This window comes from Mauremys mutica, chromosome 12 (genome assembly GCF_020497125.1).
Source record: "Mauremys mutica isolate MM-2020 ecotype Southern chromosome 12, ASM2049712v1, whole genome shotgun sequence".
Taxonomy (NCBI): Eukaryota; Metazoa; Chordata; order Testudines; family Geoemydidae; genus Mauremys; species Mauremys mutica.
This window is the reverse complement of record NC_059083.1, coordinates 68,805,688-68,826,164: the sequence shown is the minus strand read 5'-3', so window position 1 is coordinate 68,826,164 and position 20,477 is coordinate 68,805,688. Positions and strand designations below refer to the sequence as shown.

Sequence of the window (20,477 nt, the reverse complement as noted above, 5' to 3'; positions counted from 1 at the left end):
TGTTTTAAACCCTTTGAAAGATGGAAGTAGAAGCGTTGGTTTCTAGCTTTAGTGGTTGCCAAGATAACAGATACTGAAGTTGTGTCACAATTCTAATGAAAAAAAAACAGCTGCTAGTTAGAATGATGTGATTATGAGGTCCCAACCTGACAAGCCTAGAAACAAATGCATTAAACCACTAGAAAGCTGACCCTCCAGACTATAAATGCATTCATATCTAACCATTATGGTTTGCGAGGATCTCACCATCTAACAGTGCCTCTTTTGACAACGGTCCAACACGTTTTGTCTTCCTTTGTCAAATATATCCTTAAATAAGATTACAGTTGGGACATGTTTATATGCAGCTATGTGCTTTTAAAGAAATGTCTTATCTCTAGTCATATGTATTTAGTAACTTGTGTAAAGCCAGCAACCACAAAGCAAACAGCTGGGACTGTCGTCACTCAGTTTGGTTATTCACAAGCACTCTTTGATCCTTAAGGAAATGTACAGTTTTTCTCCTGCATCAGAACAAAACCAATAAGAAGGGTGTGAGCCTCAGACCTGTTCTAGCTTTTATGAATAAAGGAGCTAGGCAGCAGCATGTGTGGAGGTTTGGTTTTTTTTACATGATCCCTAAATTTTAAATTCAGTTCAGTGATTGTTTCTCCTGCCACTCCTTCCTAACCTTTTCTTCTCCCACAGAGGTGGAGTTAAGTGATCTCTACTTACCTCAAGGTCCCCCTGTTGTAATGAATGTCCTAGCCAAGGAGGACAGGATGTGGAACCATCAAAATTACTCCTAAATTAGACAGAATAGTCACTTGAAGGAGCAATGGAAGGTATCTCCCTCCCTTTCAGGAACTGACTGTACTGCATCTACAGTGCTACTAGTCAGGGCTCGCTCAAACAAGGGAACGAACAGTATGATGCATGCTGCTCCCCACAATAAAGAAAAAGAACTAACATTTCACAAACTCAAAAAACTGACAGAGAGTGATCACTTCTTCCACTACTGAAAAGAAACTCAGGGATGGACATTAATAGAGCATACCTAAGCAGCACCATTACACAACAGTTTAGGGCAGAGAGTAAAGATACACTTATCCAGAAACAAGTATAGGGAATTGTGTTTTGCTATTCTAATCCTAAATTACAAAGCCAGCGCCCTAGTTTTTGTTTGGATTGGCTTTCATACAGGTTGAGACATTTTTCTAGTAAAGAAAAAAAACTGGTTTATGGAGTTGAGATGGCATATTAAATTTATGGAGTTGAGATGGCATATTAAAGTCATGATTGGTAACTGACTCAGCTCCTTGCTGTGCTGCCATGTGAGACCAGGCTTCATGTCTCTTCTTTGTGGATTAATAGGGCCATGGATCACGGTTCCTCTTGGATTTTGGCTGATAGCTATTATTTCACCTTTACAATCTAGCCCTTGTCCTCCTCCCCCATCATTAATCCACATCCCTTCTGCCTCTTTTCTCAACCTAGTCTATAAGCTCCTCTGGGCTGTGTCCTTGTATTTATTCGTAAAGAGCCACGCACACCGAAGGCGCAATAGGAATAATTTTAAAATGCCCCCTTGGAGCGATACAGCAGAACAGAGAGATTAGAACTCAAGCCCTGAGGTCATAAGAAAATAAGGTAACAAAGGTTTCTTTCATTCGATTTAAGGTCACCCAATTATGCAATGCAGCCGCAGCTTAATTACCCCCTCTCACCCAAAGCACAACTGGTTTCTACCGACTTCCTAAAGACAGGAAAGCAAAATCAGTTTTAATTATGTCCAAACATTATTACCTCTCCCAGGTTATAAACCACTGAGCACTGGCAGAGCAAGGCAAAATTGTCCAGAAATAAATCCACATCTTCCAGCCCCCTGATCCCATTGTCACTGAAGGTCTCATCCACCCTTATGGGCTAAGCACTTTTGCAATAAGCCTGTTTATTGCTATGACATACAGATCAGGAGTTCAGAATATTTCATGATTATGATCGAATTTAACATTCTCATAGATATTTAAACAACGTACCCATTGCTGTGGTCCTGTAACAATGGGTATTGCAATCAGATCCTTACAACACAACCTACTGAGTTTAGGCTGAATCTAAGGCACCCATCACTGTGATATCTAAGCATCAAATCCTTAACCGACATATGCCTGTTATAACCTAAAACTCACTGAATTCCAGCTCTGGTAGCCTACCAGCAGAAACCAGTTCCACTGGTACAGATCCTCAGTTGTAAATGCTCTGTTAGCAATATTATCCCAGTAGATGTTAATGACCCTGTCAAGTACCTGGTACTTGGCACATCCCGATGTTTAGAGAACATACCCAACAACTATAAGTAAACAGCCAGCACAGAGCATCAGAGTGACATGTTCACAGAGGACCTCTCTGCACCAGCTGAAGCTGACAAGTGGTCTTCAAGGGTAACCAAGTCAAGCTCATTGCTGTAAGCCAGCCTGAAGGTGATAAGCACCTAGATTGGCCTGAAAAGGGTCCTGTCACAGAGTACTAGTGTGGTCTGTGAATTCCCTCCCACAATTGCTATGTAAACCTCACAAGACTCACAAGCCAGGAGGACAAAATTAACTCACCTCCACACAGCTCCTCCTTATTAAATGCAAAAAGCACTCCCACACCTTCTGGCCAACTTGGGTTTATGATGAAGCAAGACTACGGACAGAGGAAACAGAACTAGCAGGTCTCAAAAAGTCAAGCAAAGTTGGGCTTCTCCTGATATTATGGATGGTTTGTTGCCTTATTTTCCCACCAGTCTTGCAGTGAATAGCCTGAACTGAACAGTGTGCCCCTACAGTATGCACATTCAGCTTCAGCTAATGGACACAAGCCATTTCCACAAACCCTGTTCTTTGGGCAAAACCAGTACATGCCACAGGGCAGTGTGCAGAATTACAGGCTGACTGAGCACAGATTTAATACTTCTGAAGCCTGGTCTACACTAGGCGTTTAAATCGGTTTTAGGAGCGTAAAACCGATTTAACGCCACAACCGTCCACACTAGGAGGCACCTTATATCGATTTTAATGGCTCTTTAAACCGGTTTCTGTACTCCTCCCTAACGAGAGGAGTAACGCTAGTATCGGTATTACCATATCGAATTAGGGTTAGTGTGGCCGCTGATCGATGGTATTGGCCTCCGGGCGGTATCCCACAGTGCACCAGTGACCGCTCTGGACAGCATTCTGAACTCGGATGCACTGGCCAGGTAGACAGGAAAAGCCCCGCGAAGTTTTGAAATTCATTTCCTGCTTCCCCAGCATGGAGATCTCATCAGCACAGGTGACCACGCACAGCTCATCAGCACAGTTAACAATGCAGTCTCCTGAGAATCGTAAAAGAGCCCCAGCATGGACTGCACGGGAGTGCGCGAGGTGTTTAAAACATTCACGATTGCAGTATTGAGCTGAGCAGGGTCCATGCTTGCTGTGCTATGGCGTCTGTACAGTTCACCAAGCAAAAAAGGCGCGAAACGGTTGTCTGCTGCTCAGGGAGGGAGGGGTGAGGCTGTACCCAGAACCACCCGTGACAATGATTTTTGCCCCATCAGGCACTGGGATCTCAACCCGGAAATGCCAAGGGGCGGGGGAGGCTGCGGGAACTATGGGATAGCTACGGGATAGCTACCCACAGTGCAACGCTCCAGAAATCGACGCTAGCCTCGGACCATGGATGCACACCACCGATTTAATGTGTTTAGTGTGGCCGTGCGCACTCGATTTTATAAAATCTGTTTTACAAAACCGGTCTATGCAAATTCGGAATAGTCCCGTAGTGTAGACGTACCCTTAGTGCCGCTCCTTCATCCCTGTTCACCTTCTCATCACGTTTTCCTCTCCATCCCCTACAGTCTAAGTCTTCTTAATCACTTCTCTCTGTCTTGCCACAATCCTTCTCCATCTCTCTCCCCTCATTCACATACTCTTCCCACCCACCCCTCCACATTCAATCACTGGCTAGTTCCCGTGCACTTACTGTCCTCCCCGCAACTCCATTTACAGATGGGTAGGGCTTGAAAATACTACAATTACTACCTTAAGGACACAAGCCAAGTGGACAATAGAAAAAGGCTTGCTGGTATACTATAATAGCAAACCCTCCTAGTGTAGATGCTGCTTATACCACCAAAACAGTGCTTGTGCTGGTTTCCCTTATACCAGTTCCCTGAGTGAAATAAGCTACGCTGGCAAAAGCGTATTTATGCTGGTATAACTGCAGTGGTTATAGAGTAGGGTTTTTGCCAATATAAGTGTCATTAAAAAAAAAAAAATCATGCCACTACCCAACAGCTACACTGACAAGTTTCTAGTGCAACCCTGGCCTACAAGCGTAGGTGAAAATACCTGCACTTTAACACACACACCTAGCCACACCCATGTAATTTAAAAATGATTGGGTGCTGCATTTAATTGTAGCAATCATATTTCTATTTAATCAGTTCATTCCAACTCCTAGGCTAAGCCTTGTCTACTGAAGCTGTACTTGTTTAACTTGAATTGGTTTAAAACTCAGTTTAACTAACCAGTGTAAACCTGTGTGGGCACTCATCAGTTTAAGACTGTTAATATCAAATTTAGCTTACACCTGTAACTTTACAAGTAATAAAAATAAAATATAAATAAGTAAATAATATAGGTGTAAGCTAAACTGACACAAGCCAGGTTTAAGTCCATTTAAGAGTGTTCATACACAAAGTGGCACCAGTTTAAGTAAACTGGTTTAGAATCACGCTTTTGGTTAAACCTGTGCAACTTTGAATTTAGACCAGGACATTGGACTCCTGGCATAGAGTTATCTCCTGTCCTTTTGCTAGATGTTCCTTCCCCTCCTGGCTTCACTCCATTTTTCTTTTCCTTTTATAAAGCATGTATCTTGCTGTGCATGTGCTGTTCCCGCTTTTCATTCTCTTTCCCTCCACTTTGCCCTTCTCCTCTTTATTTCCTTACTTTATTTTCTGTTCTCTATCATCTCCTGTATGTTTTCTCTCTCCTTTCTTCTCCCAAGGGCCTCAAAAACTTTATTCCCACACACGCACTCTTATCCCCTGCAGCCACAGGTATCCCACGTAATTTTCTTTTACCGTTGTTTTGCAACTCAGCATGTCTAATAATTTACCAGAGTAAACAAACCCAAAAGGGGTGGATGAACAGATTCCATTTGAGTCCAGAGTAGGTATGAAATTTGTTGTCCTTGTCTACAAGAAGGCTGGTCAACACAGGTTCAGCCTAGAACGAAGCTGTTTGCCCTCCTAGTAGCAGGCTGAATTCAGGACACTGGACTAGATGGACTACTGGTTTGACCAAGTATGGCCATTCTTATGAATGCAGATATTACAGCAGTTTGGGGAAGTAGGACAGGACAGGGAATTTAAAAGATATTGTTGTACAGAAATACAAAGATAATGAGCAAAAGCCTTATGTGTGGGTAACTCTTCATCGCCTGGGGGAAATTTAGGCCCTTCCTAAAGCAAAGGAAAGGCTCCTACCCAAGGTTCTCTACTACAGGAAGAGTTAGACGTTATAGTATTTGTTTATTTACATCTGTAATTTCAAGGGAGAGTGGTCCCTTCATTTTTCAGCATAAAATATAGGGAAGAAAACATTCCAATTAATGGTAAGAAGCCTGCTTTGAATGCCACTCAGAGTAATAAATAACCAGTGGGTTGCACCCAGGGATTGGTAATTTTATGCCTAAATTAAGCTCATCGGTCGCTCTTAAAGATGACTTATCAGGCAGAAGTTGTGGTTAAAGTCTTATTTGGTGGTGTGCAATACTACCATGGCAGAAACAAGATTACAAAAATCACTTAAGATATACAATGTTACATTGAAGAGATCCAAAAGAATTCTGGACACCTCTCACTCTACCTGGCAATTAGCCCAGGTATATTACCACCTGTCAGTTATTTTAACACTTATATAGCACCATTCATCCAAGGATCTCAGAATGCTTCATACAAGTGGGCAAGCATTATTACCCCACTGTACAAATAGGAAAGCTGAGGCACAGAGGGTTTTTCTTGATTAGAAAAAGTGGTCAAGTTCAGATCAGGCTTGGCTAATACAGCAAAACCTGACTTTTTTTTTTTCTGGTGTAGATGCCAGGTAACATCTTCTAGGCTACAATTTGACTAGCTAAAGGTGTCTAAACTAGGAAAAGGGTCAAATTTAGGTTAGGCTCAGCTAGCACATTAGCTAAGTCCAATCTAAACTCAACTACTTTTCCTAGCAGAGATGACCCCAGAGAGGTTGAGCATCTTGCCCAACATAACACAAAGCAGATCACTGGCAGAGCTAGGAATTGAACCCACACCTCCAGACTGTCAGAGCTCTGATCTGACTAATAGAACATGATACCACCTGGTAGATATTTGAAGCCATCACTCATGCATATCAAACAAGTTGAGGGAGTAAAGTCACCAGCCAACATCCCTGCCAGGTTGATGGAAACTTCACCCAGTCCACGTGAGCCGTGTGCCATGTGCGAGAGTTGTATACATTCATTCTTCACTTCCCAACACAGCTCCCCATCCCCACTGAAGGAGCAGGGTCCCCGGAGCAAAGCCTCTCCTTCCGATCACAGCCTATGGGGAAGCTTTCCTCTCTGCCAGCTCAGCCAGCTGCTTCTGGCGCCTCTCCACCACATCTTGGCGCTTCTTCTCATAGCGCTCATACTCCCTGGCACGGAGCTCCTCCACCTCGGGGAAGAAGCGGTGCCTGAGACAGAGAAAGATGGTCACTGCAGTTAAGTGAGGGCCCCCACCAAAATCCACCACACACAGCTGAGACCCCCAAACCCTGCCAGCCAAGGCCCCCAGCGCCCCCCACCCAGCTGAGTCCCCCCAATCCCTGCCAGCCAAGGCCCCCAGCACCCCCCCCACAGCTGAACTCCCCCAATCCCTGCCAGCCAACCCCCCCCCCGCACTCCCCACCCAGCTGAGTTCCCCGCAATCCCCACCGGCCAAGACCCCCAGTGCCCCCTCAATCCCTGCCAACCAAGGCCTCCAGTGCCCCCCCACACCTGCCCCCCAATCCCTGCCAGCCAAGGCCTCCAGTGCCCCCCCACATCCCTGCTGGCCAAGGCCTCCAGTGCCCATCAACACCTGCCCCCCAAATCCCTGCCAGGCAACTCCCCCAGTGGCCCCCACACCTGCCAGCCAAGGCCTCCAGTGCGGCTCCCCCCCCCAGCACTTCCCCTCCGCTCTCTGCCGGCCAAGTCCCTCCTCCCCGCACCTGTACGCGAAGGCGGTGGCCAACGCACACAGGATACTGCCGAAGAGGAGGGGCTTTGCCAGCCGCTTCCGCGCCGACATGCGGCCCACCATGGCGGGTCGCAGCGGGGCACCGTTACAGGCCTCGGGGCCTCCCGCCCCCGCCAACGTCACGTCCGGCCGCGCTCTCAGTATTTCCGCCCTTCTTTCAAGGTTGCCCTCTACGTCATTTCCGCCCTGCTGCATGGGTCGCCTCGTCTGTGCCCCGCGTTAGGAGCGGTTAGTGACGTGGCGCGGCGCTCTGCGCGTGAGGGCAGGGCGGGGGGCCTGGGTAGCAGCGTGGCAGGTCCCGTCCCGGGTCCCTGCCCGCCCAGCCTGTGCCCTGCGCACGTGGGCCGCTGCCGCGCTGCGAGCTGCGCCCCACAGGCCCGACCCCCCGCTGGCGTCCTCGGCGCAGCGCCTGGGACAGCGCCGGAGACGGTGTAAGCCCCGAGCTGGATTGTAAAGCGGGAGGGGCCGCCTGTAACCCGGCCAGGAGGCACCTGGGCCGCTCGCAGTGTTGCGAGCTCTTCTGATTGTCAGCGAGAGTCTTGCAGTAACTGGAGTTGAGGGTTCTTAAAGCCCCAGCTCCTGGAGTCCTGTGACTACGTGAGAATCTTTCATTTAAAAAAAAATAGTCAGGTTCTATCCCTTGTGGAGAAAAGCATGAAAATGTGATCCAGTGCAGCCTAAAGAAACCCCCCAGTAAATAGAAAGGAACAAAAATGGATTATTTTCTTTGAAAATCTTGTGGTTTTTAAACCAATCTCATTATTTTGTGCATCTTGACTCTCAATTTTTGAATATTTGGGATTGGCAATAGTGCATTTTAAGCATAGAGGGCGCTTCCACCCCATTCAAAGTGGCCTCATCTACTCTAGGAAAATCAACATAAATCCACCAAAGGTTGCAATGATGGAAACTGTAGTGTAGGTGAGGAGCAGAGGTTTTTACCAGCATTAATCTAGCCCTACTCAGAAGACACTACAGTAAAGACACTCATGGGTAGTCTATGATACACTAATGGAGCTGCACCAATGCTAGACCAAACATGGGACAATTGTCAATGATTCTCAGTGCAGATAAGGTATGTTTAAACCCTGTTGTAGTGAGCATGGTTCGGATCCAAACATGGACAAGGCCTGAGCTTGTAATACTGCCAGTTGCAGTTCCCTCAGTGAGTCTGAAGGGAGGGACAAGAAAATCAATTGAATATTGTACACTTGTTAGAATGTTTTTATTAACCTTGCAGTGAAACTGGGGCCATTCAGGACATCGTGAATAAAACTTAATTTTCTCTCTCTAGCACCATGTCCCAAAAGCAGCGGGATTTGCTGGAACTGGGGCGGCTTGAATACTTACAAGCGCTGGTCACCGAGTTCCAGGTAACAGAGAGTCCAGGTGAGCTTATATTTTTTTTTCCTTTTATTAAAATATATTCCAAATGTCAGGATCATAGCTGGCTCATCAGTTGCTGGTTGATTTTTTTCCTTCAAGAATTAGACAGCCCAGCCCATTTCAGCTGCCGCTTTCTTCACCTAAATGCTGCTTATAAATTGCAGAAGCCAAGGAGCAAGTACTGGCTAATCTAGCCAACTTCGCCTACGATCCCAAGAACTATGAATATCTCCGACAGCTTCAAGTCCTTGACCTGTTCCTGGATATGCTCACAGAGGACAATGAGATCCTTGTGGAGTTTGCAATTGGTAAGGAGTGGATTTAAAACTATCTGTAAAATGAACAATAGTAGTTCCAAGCACTGGTTGGATACTGATGGGTCAGGGGATGCTAGCCTCACTGCTTTGATTCTGTAGTCACTTGAATTTGAGAGAGAGGATCAACCACATATGACAAACCATCTGTGGCAGATGTTGATCAAACTGCTTAATGCAATACTGGAAGGCCCTCAGATACTACAGTGATGAGGGCAGTATAAAAACCTATATACCTAGTCCCATAATACAAGAACTAGGGGTCACCAAATGAAATTAATAGGCAGCAGGTTTAAAACAAATAAAAGGAAGTTCTTCTTCACACAGCGCACAGTCAACTTGTGGAACTCCTTACCTGAGGAGGTTGTGAAGGCTAGGACTATAACAATGTTTAAAAGGGGACTGGATAAATTCATGGTGGCTAAGTCCATAAATGGCTATTAGCCAGGATGGGTAAGAATGGTGTCCCTAGCCTCTGTTCGTCAGAGGATGGAGATGGATGGCAGGAGAGAGATCACTTGATCATTGCCTGTTAGGTTCACTCCCTCAGGGGCACCTGGCATTGGCCACTGTCGGTAGACAGATACTGGGCTAGATGGACCTTTGGTCTGACCCGGTACGGCCTTTCTTATGTTCTTATAGAATAGAATAGCTGGAACAGGTGAGAGAGATCAAGCTAGGGGCTTGAGGTGAATTATTTCACATTAAGACAAGTCTCCACTCCACTAACATGCTGCAGAGCTGAAAAATAAACAAACTTACTTTCTAAGACTAGGTAAAACCCTGAATATTGGAACAAAAAAATCTAGTTTAATGATCATTTTTAACCCATGTCCCTACTGTAATGATACAGTCATTGAGAACAACTAAGGTTTTGCCACAGAGCATGAGCAAGTCCAATATGGTGTTACTACGATTATTGTTGAGAGTGAATCCTCTAAAAGGACCTGTTCTAAATAATATAATGAAGTCTTCTGAGGAATCCCGTTAGAGCCAGTCAGCATGGATTCAATACAAACTGGAAGCCAGACACGCCAAATTCAAATCCTGAATGGTTAGCAGGGTTAGATGATGTGATGGTTGAATACACATAGCCTTGTGTACTTACTACAGCTTCCACTGGCGGAGCTGCACTGGGGATGTTATCAATCAAATGTTGCTAGTATGGCTGCACCCTAAGTGCAAAGTGCTGTTAGTACAGGATACATATTAGTATTTGCACCAATAGAAATTATATTTACAATATCTTAATTAGTATTAATAATGCCATGCTACTTCTAATAGTACCTCTCATAACTAATTAACGTCTCACTATAGCCCCTGTGCAGTACAGAAGGTATTTCTAGGAATCTCTCACTCTTTACTGGATTGTAGCCACCTCAGAGTTGAAATAAGGCACTTCCTTAACAAAAAAACAAATCTTTTAACCCCCCTCTTGAAAAATTTACCAGAGGATTTTTAAATGACAAGTTCTGTGTTTGTTTAATCTCCTGTGAAAGATGTTACCTCTAAGAGCATAGCGCCCCCTAACATCATATAAGGGAATGAGTGCTTTGGTTGAAAAATCATTTTGAGGAAGGAAGGACAGACTTTTGAGAATAAACTTAGTCCGGGAGCAGGGTGGACACAGTTTTCCAACTACTATAAATATATTGTGGCCAGTTGATTCTATGTGGGGACAAAGGTCTCAGTGAAGTGCAAACCAGTATTTTGTTTTTGGTATAGTATGTACTTTATATACCAGTAATGAGCACATTAAATTGGGTGGAATTCACACCTGTAGTTAGTTCAGTGCAAGTCTATGTATGGACACACTTAATTCACAAGAGTGTCCTATTGTGATAACTTAAGTAGGTTAGTTTTCTTTAAAAACAAAAACATCTGTGTTAGACTTGCTCTGAACTAACTAAAGGCATGAACGGCAGCGATCAGTTATTTTGATCTTAGTTACTGTGTAGACAAGCCCTAAGAAAGAGTTGAGGCTCCTGGTTGCAGCAATGCCACTTGAACCTCAAGAGGGAGTTAGTTAGGTGTTAAGAGGGTGATCTAAGGTGGTGGTAGCTGGTGCCACACTCCCTCTCCTTTCTATTTCAGGTGGTCTTTGTAATCTCTGTCTGGATAAAACAAACAAGGACTATATTTTGGAGGCAGATGGGGTGGCACCTGTAATAAACTGCTTATCCAGCTCAAATGAGGAGACCGTGATGTCAGCAGTGACTACTCTGATGTACTTGACCACACCACAGTCTCGCCAACAGACCACAGCGCTCCCAGTGGTGGAGTGCATGCTACGTTTCTCCCTCTCAGCTAACAGGAGGCTAAGCAACCTAGCAAGGGTCTTCCTTGAGGATTACTGCTCTCCTGTGCAGGTGGAGGAAGCCAGGAACCTGAGCAAACATACAGCTGTAGGGATCCCGCTCCCAAAGGACTGATGTTATGCAGAGCAGATGGAGTAGTTTAAGATTATTATTGCGTGAGAAGAAATATTCTTGACTCCATCTTTAGAGCCCCCTCCACCTGCAGGATAGGTCAAGAGGCTGGTGAAACTAGTGAAAGACATTCCTAAAAATCTGCCTCGGTTTGAAAGGGGCAGGTGGGGAGCCGGGACATGGGTCCAGAAGACAAGATTAGCAGCTAAACTGCTACAAAACAAATCATGGCTGTTAAAGAGCAGGACAAGCGACTCCTGAACCATCATCCAAATAACCATTTCTGATGTTACCATTTCCAGTGTGGTTGTCAGGTAATGTAAACCCAACACAATTCTTTTACAGCACCTTCACCCTAGCTGCAGCTATTGCTGCCCGTCCTCTCAATTATAGCTTTGAAACATGTTTAAATCATAGGGTCTTTATTTCTCAGTAGGAAAGAACGCACCTTCTTCCCCTTACAATTTGCAGTCTGATCACATACCTCAGGACTAAGTATGAGCCAGCATCCTCATACCACAGGCACCTGGCCAGTTAATTAGCTCTACTGATGTTAAATATCAATAGGAATAATGTATTCTCCCCAACATAGCTGGTGGGAAAGATGCAGATTAAGATTTCAAAAGGAATACTAACAGCAGACTGCAGCTCAGAAGGACAACCGGTCTTGTAGTAGCTTTTGTAAAACTTACTCTGAATAAAACATTAAGTGTAGACAGTTCTGGACCAGACATTCACTGAGTACAGCATTTGCAACCCAAACCTTAGCAGCTCATATTAAAGCAGGAGAACCAGGAAGTGAAACTATCTACTTTCATTATGCGCCAAGCAGGGGAAAAAGTGGAAGGGTGCTGAACAGCCAATCTGGTTTCGTATGCCAGATTACTAAAATGGTTAAACTGTTGAAAACAAGATTTCCTTTCCTAACGTGACTGTGTCCCTCATACTTACAGCTTCAGGTACTGCGTGAGTGGACGGGACAGAGGGCAGAGTGCTTTCATGGAGTTTTACAGGCCTGCTTCCTCTTTCTAATTTCTTCTTCCTTCCTTCCTGCCAACCCAAAACATGCTACCTAGCGTTATAAGCAGCTGTTCATCTCTTGTCGAGTTTCTCCCTCCAAATAGTCTAAAGATACAGATCTTAAAAAATAAGCTTTCTATCTTTGGCCCTTAAAACTGCCCCTACCCAGATCAGTGCACTTCCTTTAAACAGGATTTCGTTGCCAGTTCCCAACCTGTCCGTTTCCATTGGCAATGAGACTAGCATAGCATTTTTTTTCCGCATTACTTCTGCGTTTGCTTTCCACTATCCCCCTCCAGTCGTCGGCCCACGACTGCAGCCGCCTATGTGGGGTCTGAAGCTCGAGATGCTTGTTATGGCAGCAAGTGAACAAGATGTGTTCCCAACTCGGCTTAGACTCTGCACCTGAGAAGAGCCACAATGGAAAGCTGAAGTTAGTTGTTCTTTTCCCCAAACAACAGTAAATCATCTGCTGTGAAATCTCCACCTCAAGTTTCCCAAACCTTTAATGGTGTCTTTGTCATCGAACAGGAGGTCAGCTGACACAATTGTTTTATCCCAGGTCAGAATCAGTCGCTCCACAAACTCAGGACCCAAGTGTTTTTCCACCCAGCTGTACTGTTAGGGGAGGAAGTAGAGCATTAGAAGAATTTTACTTAGCACAAATTTGACTATTTATAGCATAGTGATCTCATGCTACAGGCCCAAATCTCTTCTAGGAGTGTTATGAACCTTGCAATTGACTGATGTGAACTGTACTTTCAGTGCCCTTCGCTCATGACTGCACTGGGTACCTGAAGTTACGCTGGTGTAAAGCAGCATGAGAGGAGAGTCAACCTATGGCCTATACCAGGCCCTTCATTATCTAACCCCAAAGTACTTGAGTAATAACCCCTCTCTCCCTGCATTCCTGCCTGCCCGTGATCATCTCTCGATTTAGTCAGGATTTTCTCACAGGAGCCTCTGGCATGCAGTCCCTTCCCAGTGCAGTGCATCAGACACCCCTTGGTTGCCTCTGGAGTATGTAGTGAGTCAAGCCAGCATCTACTTGACCATATTGCATCTGTTCTTTTACCCTCCCCCACCCTTCCCATGCCATTTCTTGCTACTGTGGGTATGAGTTGCTGAAAGTTGTTGTTTGTCTGGCTGGGTTTTTAAGTATTATATTCTGGCTTCTATTGCGTAAGACTCAGATGCCTTGCAAAAGGCATGACACAGTACTATTTCTGGCCTTTAATACTTCCTCTCAGTCTGAAAAGCTGCCACTCAGATGGAGTATTTTTGCATGCTGGGTCCTGCAGACTTCACAGGCTGCAGCTTGGCTTTGCACACATTGGTATGGTACTTGGGCATGTCCTAACAGTTGAAAGGGGCTGGATTCTGCAATAGCAGTCTTAAAGCAAGGGTGGGGGGGAAGCTCCAACCTTCTCCAGGATGCAGTGCTCATACTTCAGCAGGGGGCTCGTGCAAATAAAAACTTCAGTGCTAAAAAGAAACAGCCCTGATTAGTAGTCATCAAACATGGAGAATAGAAAAGAGCTGTGTACTGCAAAGTGTTCTTACTCCTGCATATGGATCATTTCCTGGATGGCTTCAATGGCTCCTGGAATCGGCTCCAACCCCAGAAAGAAGCCAGGTGACTCATAGACACTGGCTACCTTAGCCTGGAAGAGAGAGGAGGAGAATGAGCAATTTTTTTTATTGTAGCTTTCTGCATAATAGCTATTGAATTTACCCTGGGGTCAAAAGGACCTATTTTGTCCACTTTTCAGAGGGAGACCAAGTGGCTGAGATCATTGGTAATGGGTCACAGTCTCACCCACTGGTTGCCAGGACAAATCCAGGCCAGGCAGGTAATGACTGGAAGTTACCACCATCTGGTGGCCTGCGTGAAGTGAGTTGTTGGATCTCATTCCAGTTCCCAGTAGATATATATCCACCTCATTACAAAAACAAACAAACATGCCACCAAATGAACACCCCAAAACACCACAGCATGATAATTGGCACCCTCAGCAGAGGGGCCAAGGACAGACTGGGACACGGAGACTCCGTTGTCCTCACGCTTTACAGTTGATCCTGCCAGGCCACGACTGAAGCATACTGGAGGGAGGTTTGCTGTGTTGCTCTCCATGCTGTTGTATATGTGCTCTCTAAGGCCTCAAGCAACATGATTAAAATGTCTAAGAGCAGATTCTGGCTTCAGTGCGACAGGGTGATAACATCAGTGCAAACTCTATTTTAAGATGTTTAAGTTAGTGGCAAAATGACCAAAGCGAGGAAATTCAAAGCTTATTTACTTGTATTTTGAAAAGCAACAGAGACTATGCCTTCTGCTGAACACAGGCTTGTCACTGACTGTTTGTTTCATACGTCTGTAGCCAAGGGCCTGATTTTAGAGGCTGAAAAGGACCAGGCAGAACAATGATAAGTGTGATTTTTAATATAATGCAGCCTCCTCCTGTGACTTGCCGCTACAAAGACATTTCAATAATACAGGGCATTTTGTGGTCCTTAATCCTCATTGCCCCTGTGAGTAGATTTTAGCCTGACTGTTACAGATAAAGAAATGGGGGTTAAAAGCACTCGTCTGTGGTCATGCAAACGGCAGAACTGGCTCTCAGTCTGGTGAGGTCCTTGTTCCCCGTCTCATGCATAGTTGAGACCATGCTGCTACTCTAATAAATAACAGGACTGACTTTTCTTGTCCGTTTCTGGAAGTAAATAAGGGACAGAATCATCACTGTGCTCTGGCCCCTTTTTGCTGACTAGTTGGCTGGAGAACAGAAGTGTTGCAAGACAGGTAGAAGGTCGCTCTGGAGAACACCTGGCTCAGAGAACCTTACACCAGGTGCAAAGCCATCTCCAGCAGCCACAGGTGCAGGGACTGTTCTGGAACAGAATGGAGGCAGGGAGGGGTCACGAATGAAGGTCCCAGCCAGGACAACCAGCACCCTGGTGATTCTGCTCCGCCGCCCATTGAAGCAGAGGAACAAGTTACAGCAGCCAGGGGTGGCTCCAGGCACCAGCGCAGCAAGCGCGTGCCTGGGGCGGCAAGGTGCAGGGGGCGGCCTGCCGGTCGCTGTGAGAGCAGCTGTCAGGCTGCCTTCGGCAGCATGCCTGTGGGAGGTCCGCCGGTCCCATGGATTCGGCGGTGGGTACACAGAAGGCGTGGGACCAGCGGACCTCCCGCAGGCGTGCTACCAAAAGCCGCCTGACTGCCGTGCTAGGGGCGACAAAATACATAGAGCCGCCCCTAACAGCAGCCCTCATTTGCATGGGGGGACTCCACTGGCCCCCACAGCCCATTAGTATGGGAGGTACCCCTCGGTCCTGGTGCCTGTGTTCCAGGCACAGGGATGAGCCTGCTTGTAATAATAAAAGAGTTTATCTGCTTCTGCTCCACGCTCTCCTTCCCCTGCCGTAAACAGGACACTCCTAGGCAGCTCCACAACTGACAGTTTTCAGGGGTGGTGGGGGATTGCTGCTCATTCCTCAGCAATCGGAGCAAGAGGCAGTGTTTTGATGCAGCTGTCCAAGCTGTGATGACGTGGAGAGGAGGTGAAATAACGTGACAAAGACATTTTGAAGTTGATGGAAACCAGACCTTTAGAAGGAACAGGAAGGTTTTGACCTACACCCAGGCAGGGTTTAAGAGAGTGATCATAAGCCAGGAGAAAGTTCACTTTCAGAGGAGACTCCCTTAAGGGTAGCAAGGGCCTGAAGTGAGACAAGGGCACAGAAAAGGTGAGTTAATACTGCTGTCCTGTAGGATTTGCTATATGGTTCAGAGGCACCTTTGTCCCCTACTAAGAAGCTACACTGCCGAGGTGGGGTGTGTAGCCCTCCATACATTTAGTTATGAGCTTCCTCATTCTAAACACAGCAAACAAAATTAAAAGTGTCATTCATCCACCTTTTAGTTGGACATAACTGGTCTGCACTCAACTCAAATCCATTTAAAAAAAAAAAAGTTTCCACTGGGTGGTTGGTCCGTGATCTGTGTGAAATCACTTGGGGAGTCTCAGTGCTGGTTGTAGCAGAACGCTACTCATATCACAAAACCCACCACAACTCTTCACCCTCTCATTAGCAATCACAATAGCCTAAAGGATTGAATAGACTCTGGGGACTAAGCTCCCACTCACACTTCGGGTATGTCTACATGGGAGCTTGGGGTGTAATTTCCAGGTCCAGGAGACACACATGCACTAGTTCTGATTGAGCTGGCGTTCTAAAAATACTAGCTATGGTAGCATGAGTGCTGGGACAGGCTAGCTGCCCCAAGTACATGCCTAGGGTTTTACACAGGATTGTACCTGGAGTGGCTAGCCTGTCATGCCACTTGCGCCGCCACGACTGGAGAGCTAGCCCGTATTGCACTCACTTTGCAGCAGCAGCTCAGCTCCTCCATCACCAAATTTTAGTGAGTGGTATTGCGCCACGTCACAATACAACTCAGTTTGGGAGCCCGCAGCAAACTGTCCCCTTCTCTGGGTGGCCCTGGCTGCCCCAAGTTGTTGTTTGTTGAGTTGTTATTTTTTTTAAATACTTATTACAACTCCAGGTATTCTTGTTGTGCCTGCAGATGTCAAATCCTTTTATTGAATCTGGCTAAGCTATGATCCAGGTGTTGTAGTGTGAACACCTGTGAGTTGGGAAGCAGAACCCAGATCGTTTCACACAGACAACTTGGCAATCAAGTAAAGCAAAGAGAAAGGAGTTAAACACCAATAACTTAAAAAACAGAGCATTTACAAAGTGAAATTAGGTCATCTTAAATTATGACCATAAATAGAAAGGAAGCAACACTTAATATTAAAACAAGAATTAACAACTAAAACTTGGAAGTAGGCAATGGTTAAAGTTCATCACAAATGGACAATTAATAAAATACCTATTGATTAGGCAAGGATTAAAATACCAAACAACAATGACATTTAAACACCAAAAAGTACTAAATGGTATTTAGTAAAGGGGCAGAGTGGATTATTTAAATTTGGAACTAAGACACATGCCTGTAATCAAATAATTTAAATCAGCGTAACAGATAGAGCCCCCAGTCATGATTAAATTTTAACCTGCTAGGTGCCATACAGACACATACATACAAAGACACGGTACCTGCCCTGGGGCAGAGACAGTTTCTTACACGCATGTACAGCACCTAGCACATTTTGAGAATAACCACAATTAAAATTAACAGTTATCAGATGGTAACAGCTTTCTTTCATCCTGACCTCAGAGGGATTCAAACCAGTGATCTAAAGGTGCTGACTCTGTAGCCCACTGGCACCCCTGAGTTTTTTGGGGGGTGGGCAGTATGGGTATGAATCAGTAATAGGATCTGACAAACCCACAAAGAGGCCAAAATCCATCTTGCCACCATGAGGTGGATTACAGACTCACCACATCATAATGTATAGACTAGCAACACAGACAAGAGCACTTAGCCTAGTAGAAGAAAAATATTTGCCCCAAAGCATCTGGATACCAGGGTCAGATTCACTCAGAGGATAAACTATTTTCATTTCAATTGGGTTGGGTTCCTATTTATTTAATGTAGAGGACAATGAAGATGCTCAAAAGTTCCTAGTATAAAAATAGCCACTAACTACAAGCAAGTGAATAGCCTGATCAGATTAAACCTATGAAAATCAGACTGGATTGAGTGAGCCAAGTACCTAGTTCTGGTGACAGAGAAAAAGAGGAACATAAATAATGGTCTTTTAGCTGCCACACCAGCCCCGGGACTTTGGTGGTGATGGTGAGCAGTCCTCGATATCGGGTCAAAGGGCATCCCGACCGATGTGCAGTCGGGACGTGGGACAAATATTTTAAAATTGGGACCGTCCTGATAATATCGGGACATCTGGTCACCCTAGGCCTCACCAGTGCCAAACGGGGGAACAATCACGTCCCTCAATCTGCCAGCAATGCTCCTACTTATACAGCCCAAAATGCCCCAATGGCACAATGTTGACTCATATCCAGCTTCTCATCCACTGTAACCCCTAGGTCCTTTTTTGCAGGACTGCTGCCTAGCCACTCAGTCCCTAGTCTGTATGAGTGCATGGGATTCTTCCGTCCTAAGTGCAGGACTCTGCACTTGTCCTTGTTTAACCTCATCAGATTTCTTTTGGCCCAATCCTCTAATTCAGTGGCTCTCAAACTTTTTTACTGATGTCCCCTTTCACATAGTGAACCTCTGAGTGTGACACCCCCCCCGATAAGTTAAAAACACATTTTAATATATTTAACACCATTATAAATGCTGGAGGCAAAGTAGGGTTTGCGGTAGAGGTTGACAGCTTGCAACCCCCCCATGTAATAACCTTGTGACTCCCTCAGGGGTCCCGACCCCCAGTTTGAGAACCCCTTGTCTAATTTGTCTAGGTCCCTCAGTATGCTATCCCTACCCTCCAGTGTATCTACCACTCCTCCCAGTTTAGTGTCAGCTGCAAACTTGCTGAGGGTGCAGATCCTCCAGATCATTAATGAAGCTACTGAAGAAAACCGGCCCCAGGACCAACCCTTGGGGCACTCTGCTTGATACTGGCTGCCAACTAGACATGGAGCCACTGATCATCCATGTACCAGCTTGCTCTGTCCCCCTTGCTCTGACACACACCTACCCTGCATTAGCACCCTCCCCCTGCAGCACATCTGCCCAGCCAGGGCACACTGCCCCCGGCCCACCACGCAGTGCAGCGCATCGGCCAGCTGGGGCACCCCCTTTGCCCACCTGCCATGCTGGGCAATACTTCTGCCTAGTCCCACTGCCCTCGATCCAGCCCCGGCCTCTCACCCCCAGGTCCTCCCGCAGGCAGCGGTACTGGTCCCGGACTGAGAAGCCCCGGCGTTCCGCCAGCTCCACGTGGGGTTCCCCGGGGTAGCGGGCGAGGAAAGCCCGCAGCACTCCGCCCTCGAAGTCAGCCAGCACCCCGTCCATGTCCACCAGCGCGCGGACCCGGGACGCGGCCGAGCCCGCCATAGCGCCCGGGGCCGGCTACTAGAGTAGAACCCACGTGGTAGCAGGCGCGCGCGGCGGCCGCCTTAGCGCGCCTCAGTGGCTAGTCTTCAATGGGACTGGGCGGAGCTTGTCTTCATGAATATGCATCAGTCCCTGGCAGGCCGGCGGCTGCAGGGGTCTGCGCGCTCGCGGCACTGGGGATGGCGCGGGCCGCGCGCAGCAGTGGTGCCAAAGCGATGGCGAGGCCCGGCCGGGGCTGGAGTCGCAGAAGGGGTTTCGCCCCGGAGCAGCGAGTGGGGGAAATCCTCCATCTCTGCAATAAGCTGCGGCGGAACGAGTGCCAAAGCGCAGCCGGGTCTGCGCTGGGGGGCTCGGCGCAAGGGAGGGCGCAGGCTTGGCCAGATCAGCTGTGTAAGTGCTTTCTTGTTATTAAACTACCGACCAGCCCCCTGCAGGTGCCTGAACTTCAGGCCTAGCCTAAGTCGTTTCAAGGCTAGGATCGAGAAAGCCTCCCACAATTTTTTTTTTTTTGGTGACTGCAGTACTAGGATTTGTTCATATCACCATAAATAGATGAGAGAGCTTTTCACCTACACAAGCTGAGCCCCTCGCTGTTTGAACTAGCTGCACTATCCCTTCTTGTTTCCTTGGGGCAGATTGAGAATTAGGAGAGCTAGCAAGTTTATTTTAAGTCTTTGCCCTTCCACAGCACCTGAAGAGTCTCAACATAATTACTTGACTTTTCTTAGTCTGTCCAAAAATTAAATCAAGGCAAGCTCAGATTTTAACGCTAAAGTTTGTTTTGCTCTTGCTGTGCATAAGCCTGCCTGTATAGTGATGGAAGAGCAGGCTTGTGCTAAATCTCACCCCTGCAAAGGAACTTCAGAGTGATGGTGCTAGACAAGTAATACTGGAGCCTCTTTTCTCTGCTCCATTTGAAAAAAAAATAAGGTTAGTATATATATGAGGGGGAAAATAGCAACAAAATAAGTCATAATATGCTTGCCTCTGGAACATAGTGATTGGTATAAAGTTGGTCCTTCAGGCACTTACTTCCCCTCCCATCCTACAGAAAAATGGCA

At 46.4% G+C, this 20,477-nt stretch overlaps 2 protein-coding genes across 5 annotated transcripts; one reads left to right on the top strand and one right to left on the bottom strand.

Annotated features, from left to right (window-relative positions):
* Positions 1-7,440: 7,440 nt before the first annotated feature.
* Positions 7,441-12,233, top strand: ARMC7 (armadillo repeat containing 7). 4 transcript variants are annotated; one of them, XM_044981504.1, is made up of 4 exons: positions 7,441-7,501; positions 8,568-8,662; positions 8,824-8,967; positions 11,068-12,233. In XM_044981504.1, the coding sequence occupies exons 2-4, from the start codon at positions 8,572-8,574 to the stop codon at positions 11,403-11,405; spliced, it is 573 nt and encodes a 190-aa protein (XP_044837439.1). In that variant the 5' UTR covers positions 7,441-7,501; positions 8,568-8,571; the 3' UTR covers positions 11,406-12,233. The 4 variants fall into 4 exon arrangements, with proteins under 4 accessions (XP_044837439.1, XP_044837441.1, XP_044837443.1 ...); XM_044981506.1 differs by lacking the exon at positions 7,441-7,501 and adding an exon at positions 7,550-7,704; XM_044981508.1 differs by lacking the exon at positions 7,441-7,501 and adding an exon at positions 7,721-7,870.
* Positions 12,234-12,372: 139 nt separating this feature from the next.
* NT5C (5', 3'-nucleotidase, cytosolic) lies at positions 12,373-19,452 on the bottom strand. The gene is made up of 5 exons (XM_044981503.1): positions 19,231-19,452; positions 13,986-14,086; positions 13,847-13,907; positions 12,926-13,040; positions 12,373-12,827 (listed from the first exon to the last, which is right to left on the bottom strand). The coding sequence occupies exons 1-5, from the start codon at positions 19,414-19,416 to the stop codon at positions 12,607-12,609; spliced, it is 684 nt and encodes a 227-aa protein (XP_044837438.1). The 5' UTR covers positions 19,417-19,452; the 3' UTR covers positions 12,373-12,606.
* Positions 19,453-20,477: the final 1,025 nt, after the last annotated feature.

Excerpts from the sequence above, each read along its gene's own strand:
- ARMC7 (XM_044981504.1), top strand. The coding sequence starts at position 8,572 with ATGTCCCAAAAGCAGCGGGATTTGCTGGAACTGGGGCGGCTTGAATAC. Across the intron at positions 8,663-8,823 it reads CCAGGTAACAGAGAGTCCAG|AAGCCAAGGAGCAAGTACTG; the intron begins GTGAGCTTATAT and ends TATAAATTGCAG. Across the intron at positions 8,968-11,067 it reads CCTTGTGGAGTTTGCAATTG|GTGGTCTTTGTAATCTCTGT; the intron begins GTAAGGAGTGGA and ends TTTCTATTTCAG.
- NT5C (XM_044981503.1), bottom strand. The coding sequence starts at position 19,416 with ATGGCGGGCTCGGCCGCGTCCCGGGTCCGCGCGCTGGTGGACATGGAC. Across the intron at positions 14,087-19,230 it reads GCCTGCGGGAGGACCTGGGG|GCTAAGGTAGCCAGTGTCTA; the intron begins GTGAGAGGCCGG and ends TCTCTCTTCCAG. Across the intron at positions 13,041-13,846 it reads AGCACTGCATCCTGGAGAAG|TACAGCTGGGTGGAAAAACA; the intron begins GTTGGAGCTTCC and ends CTCCCCTAACAG.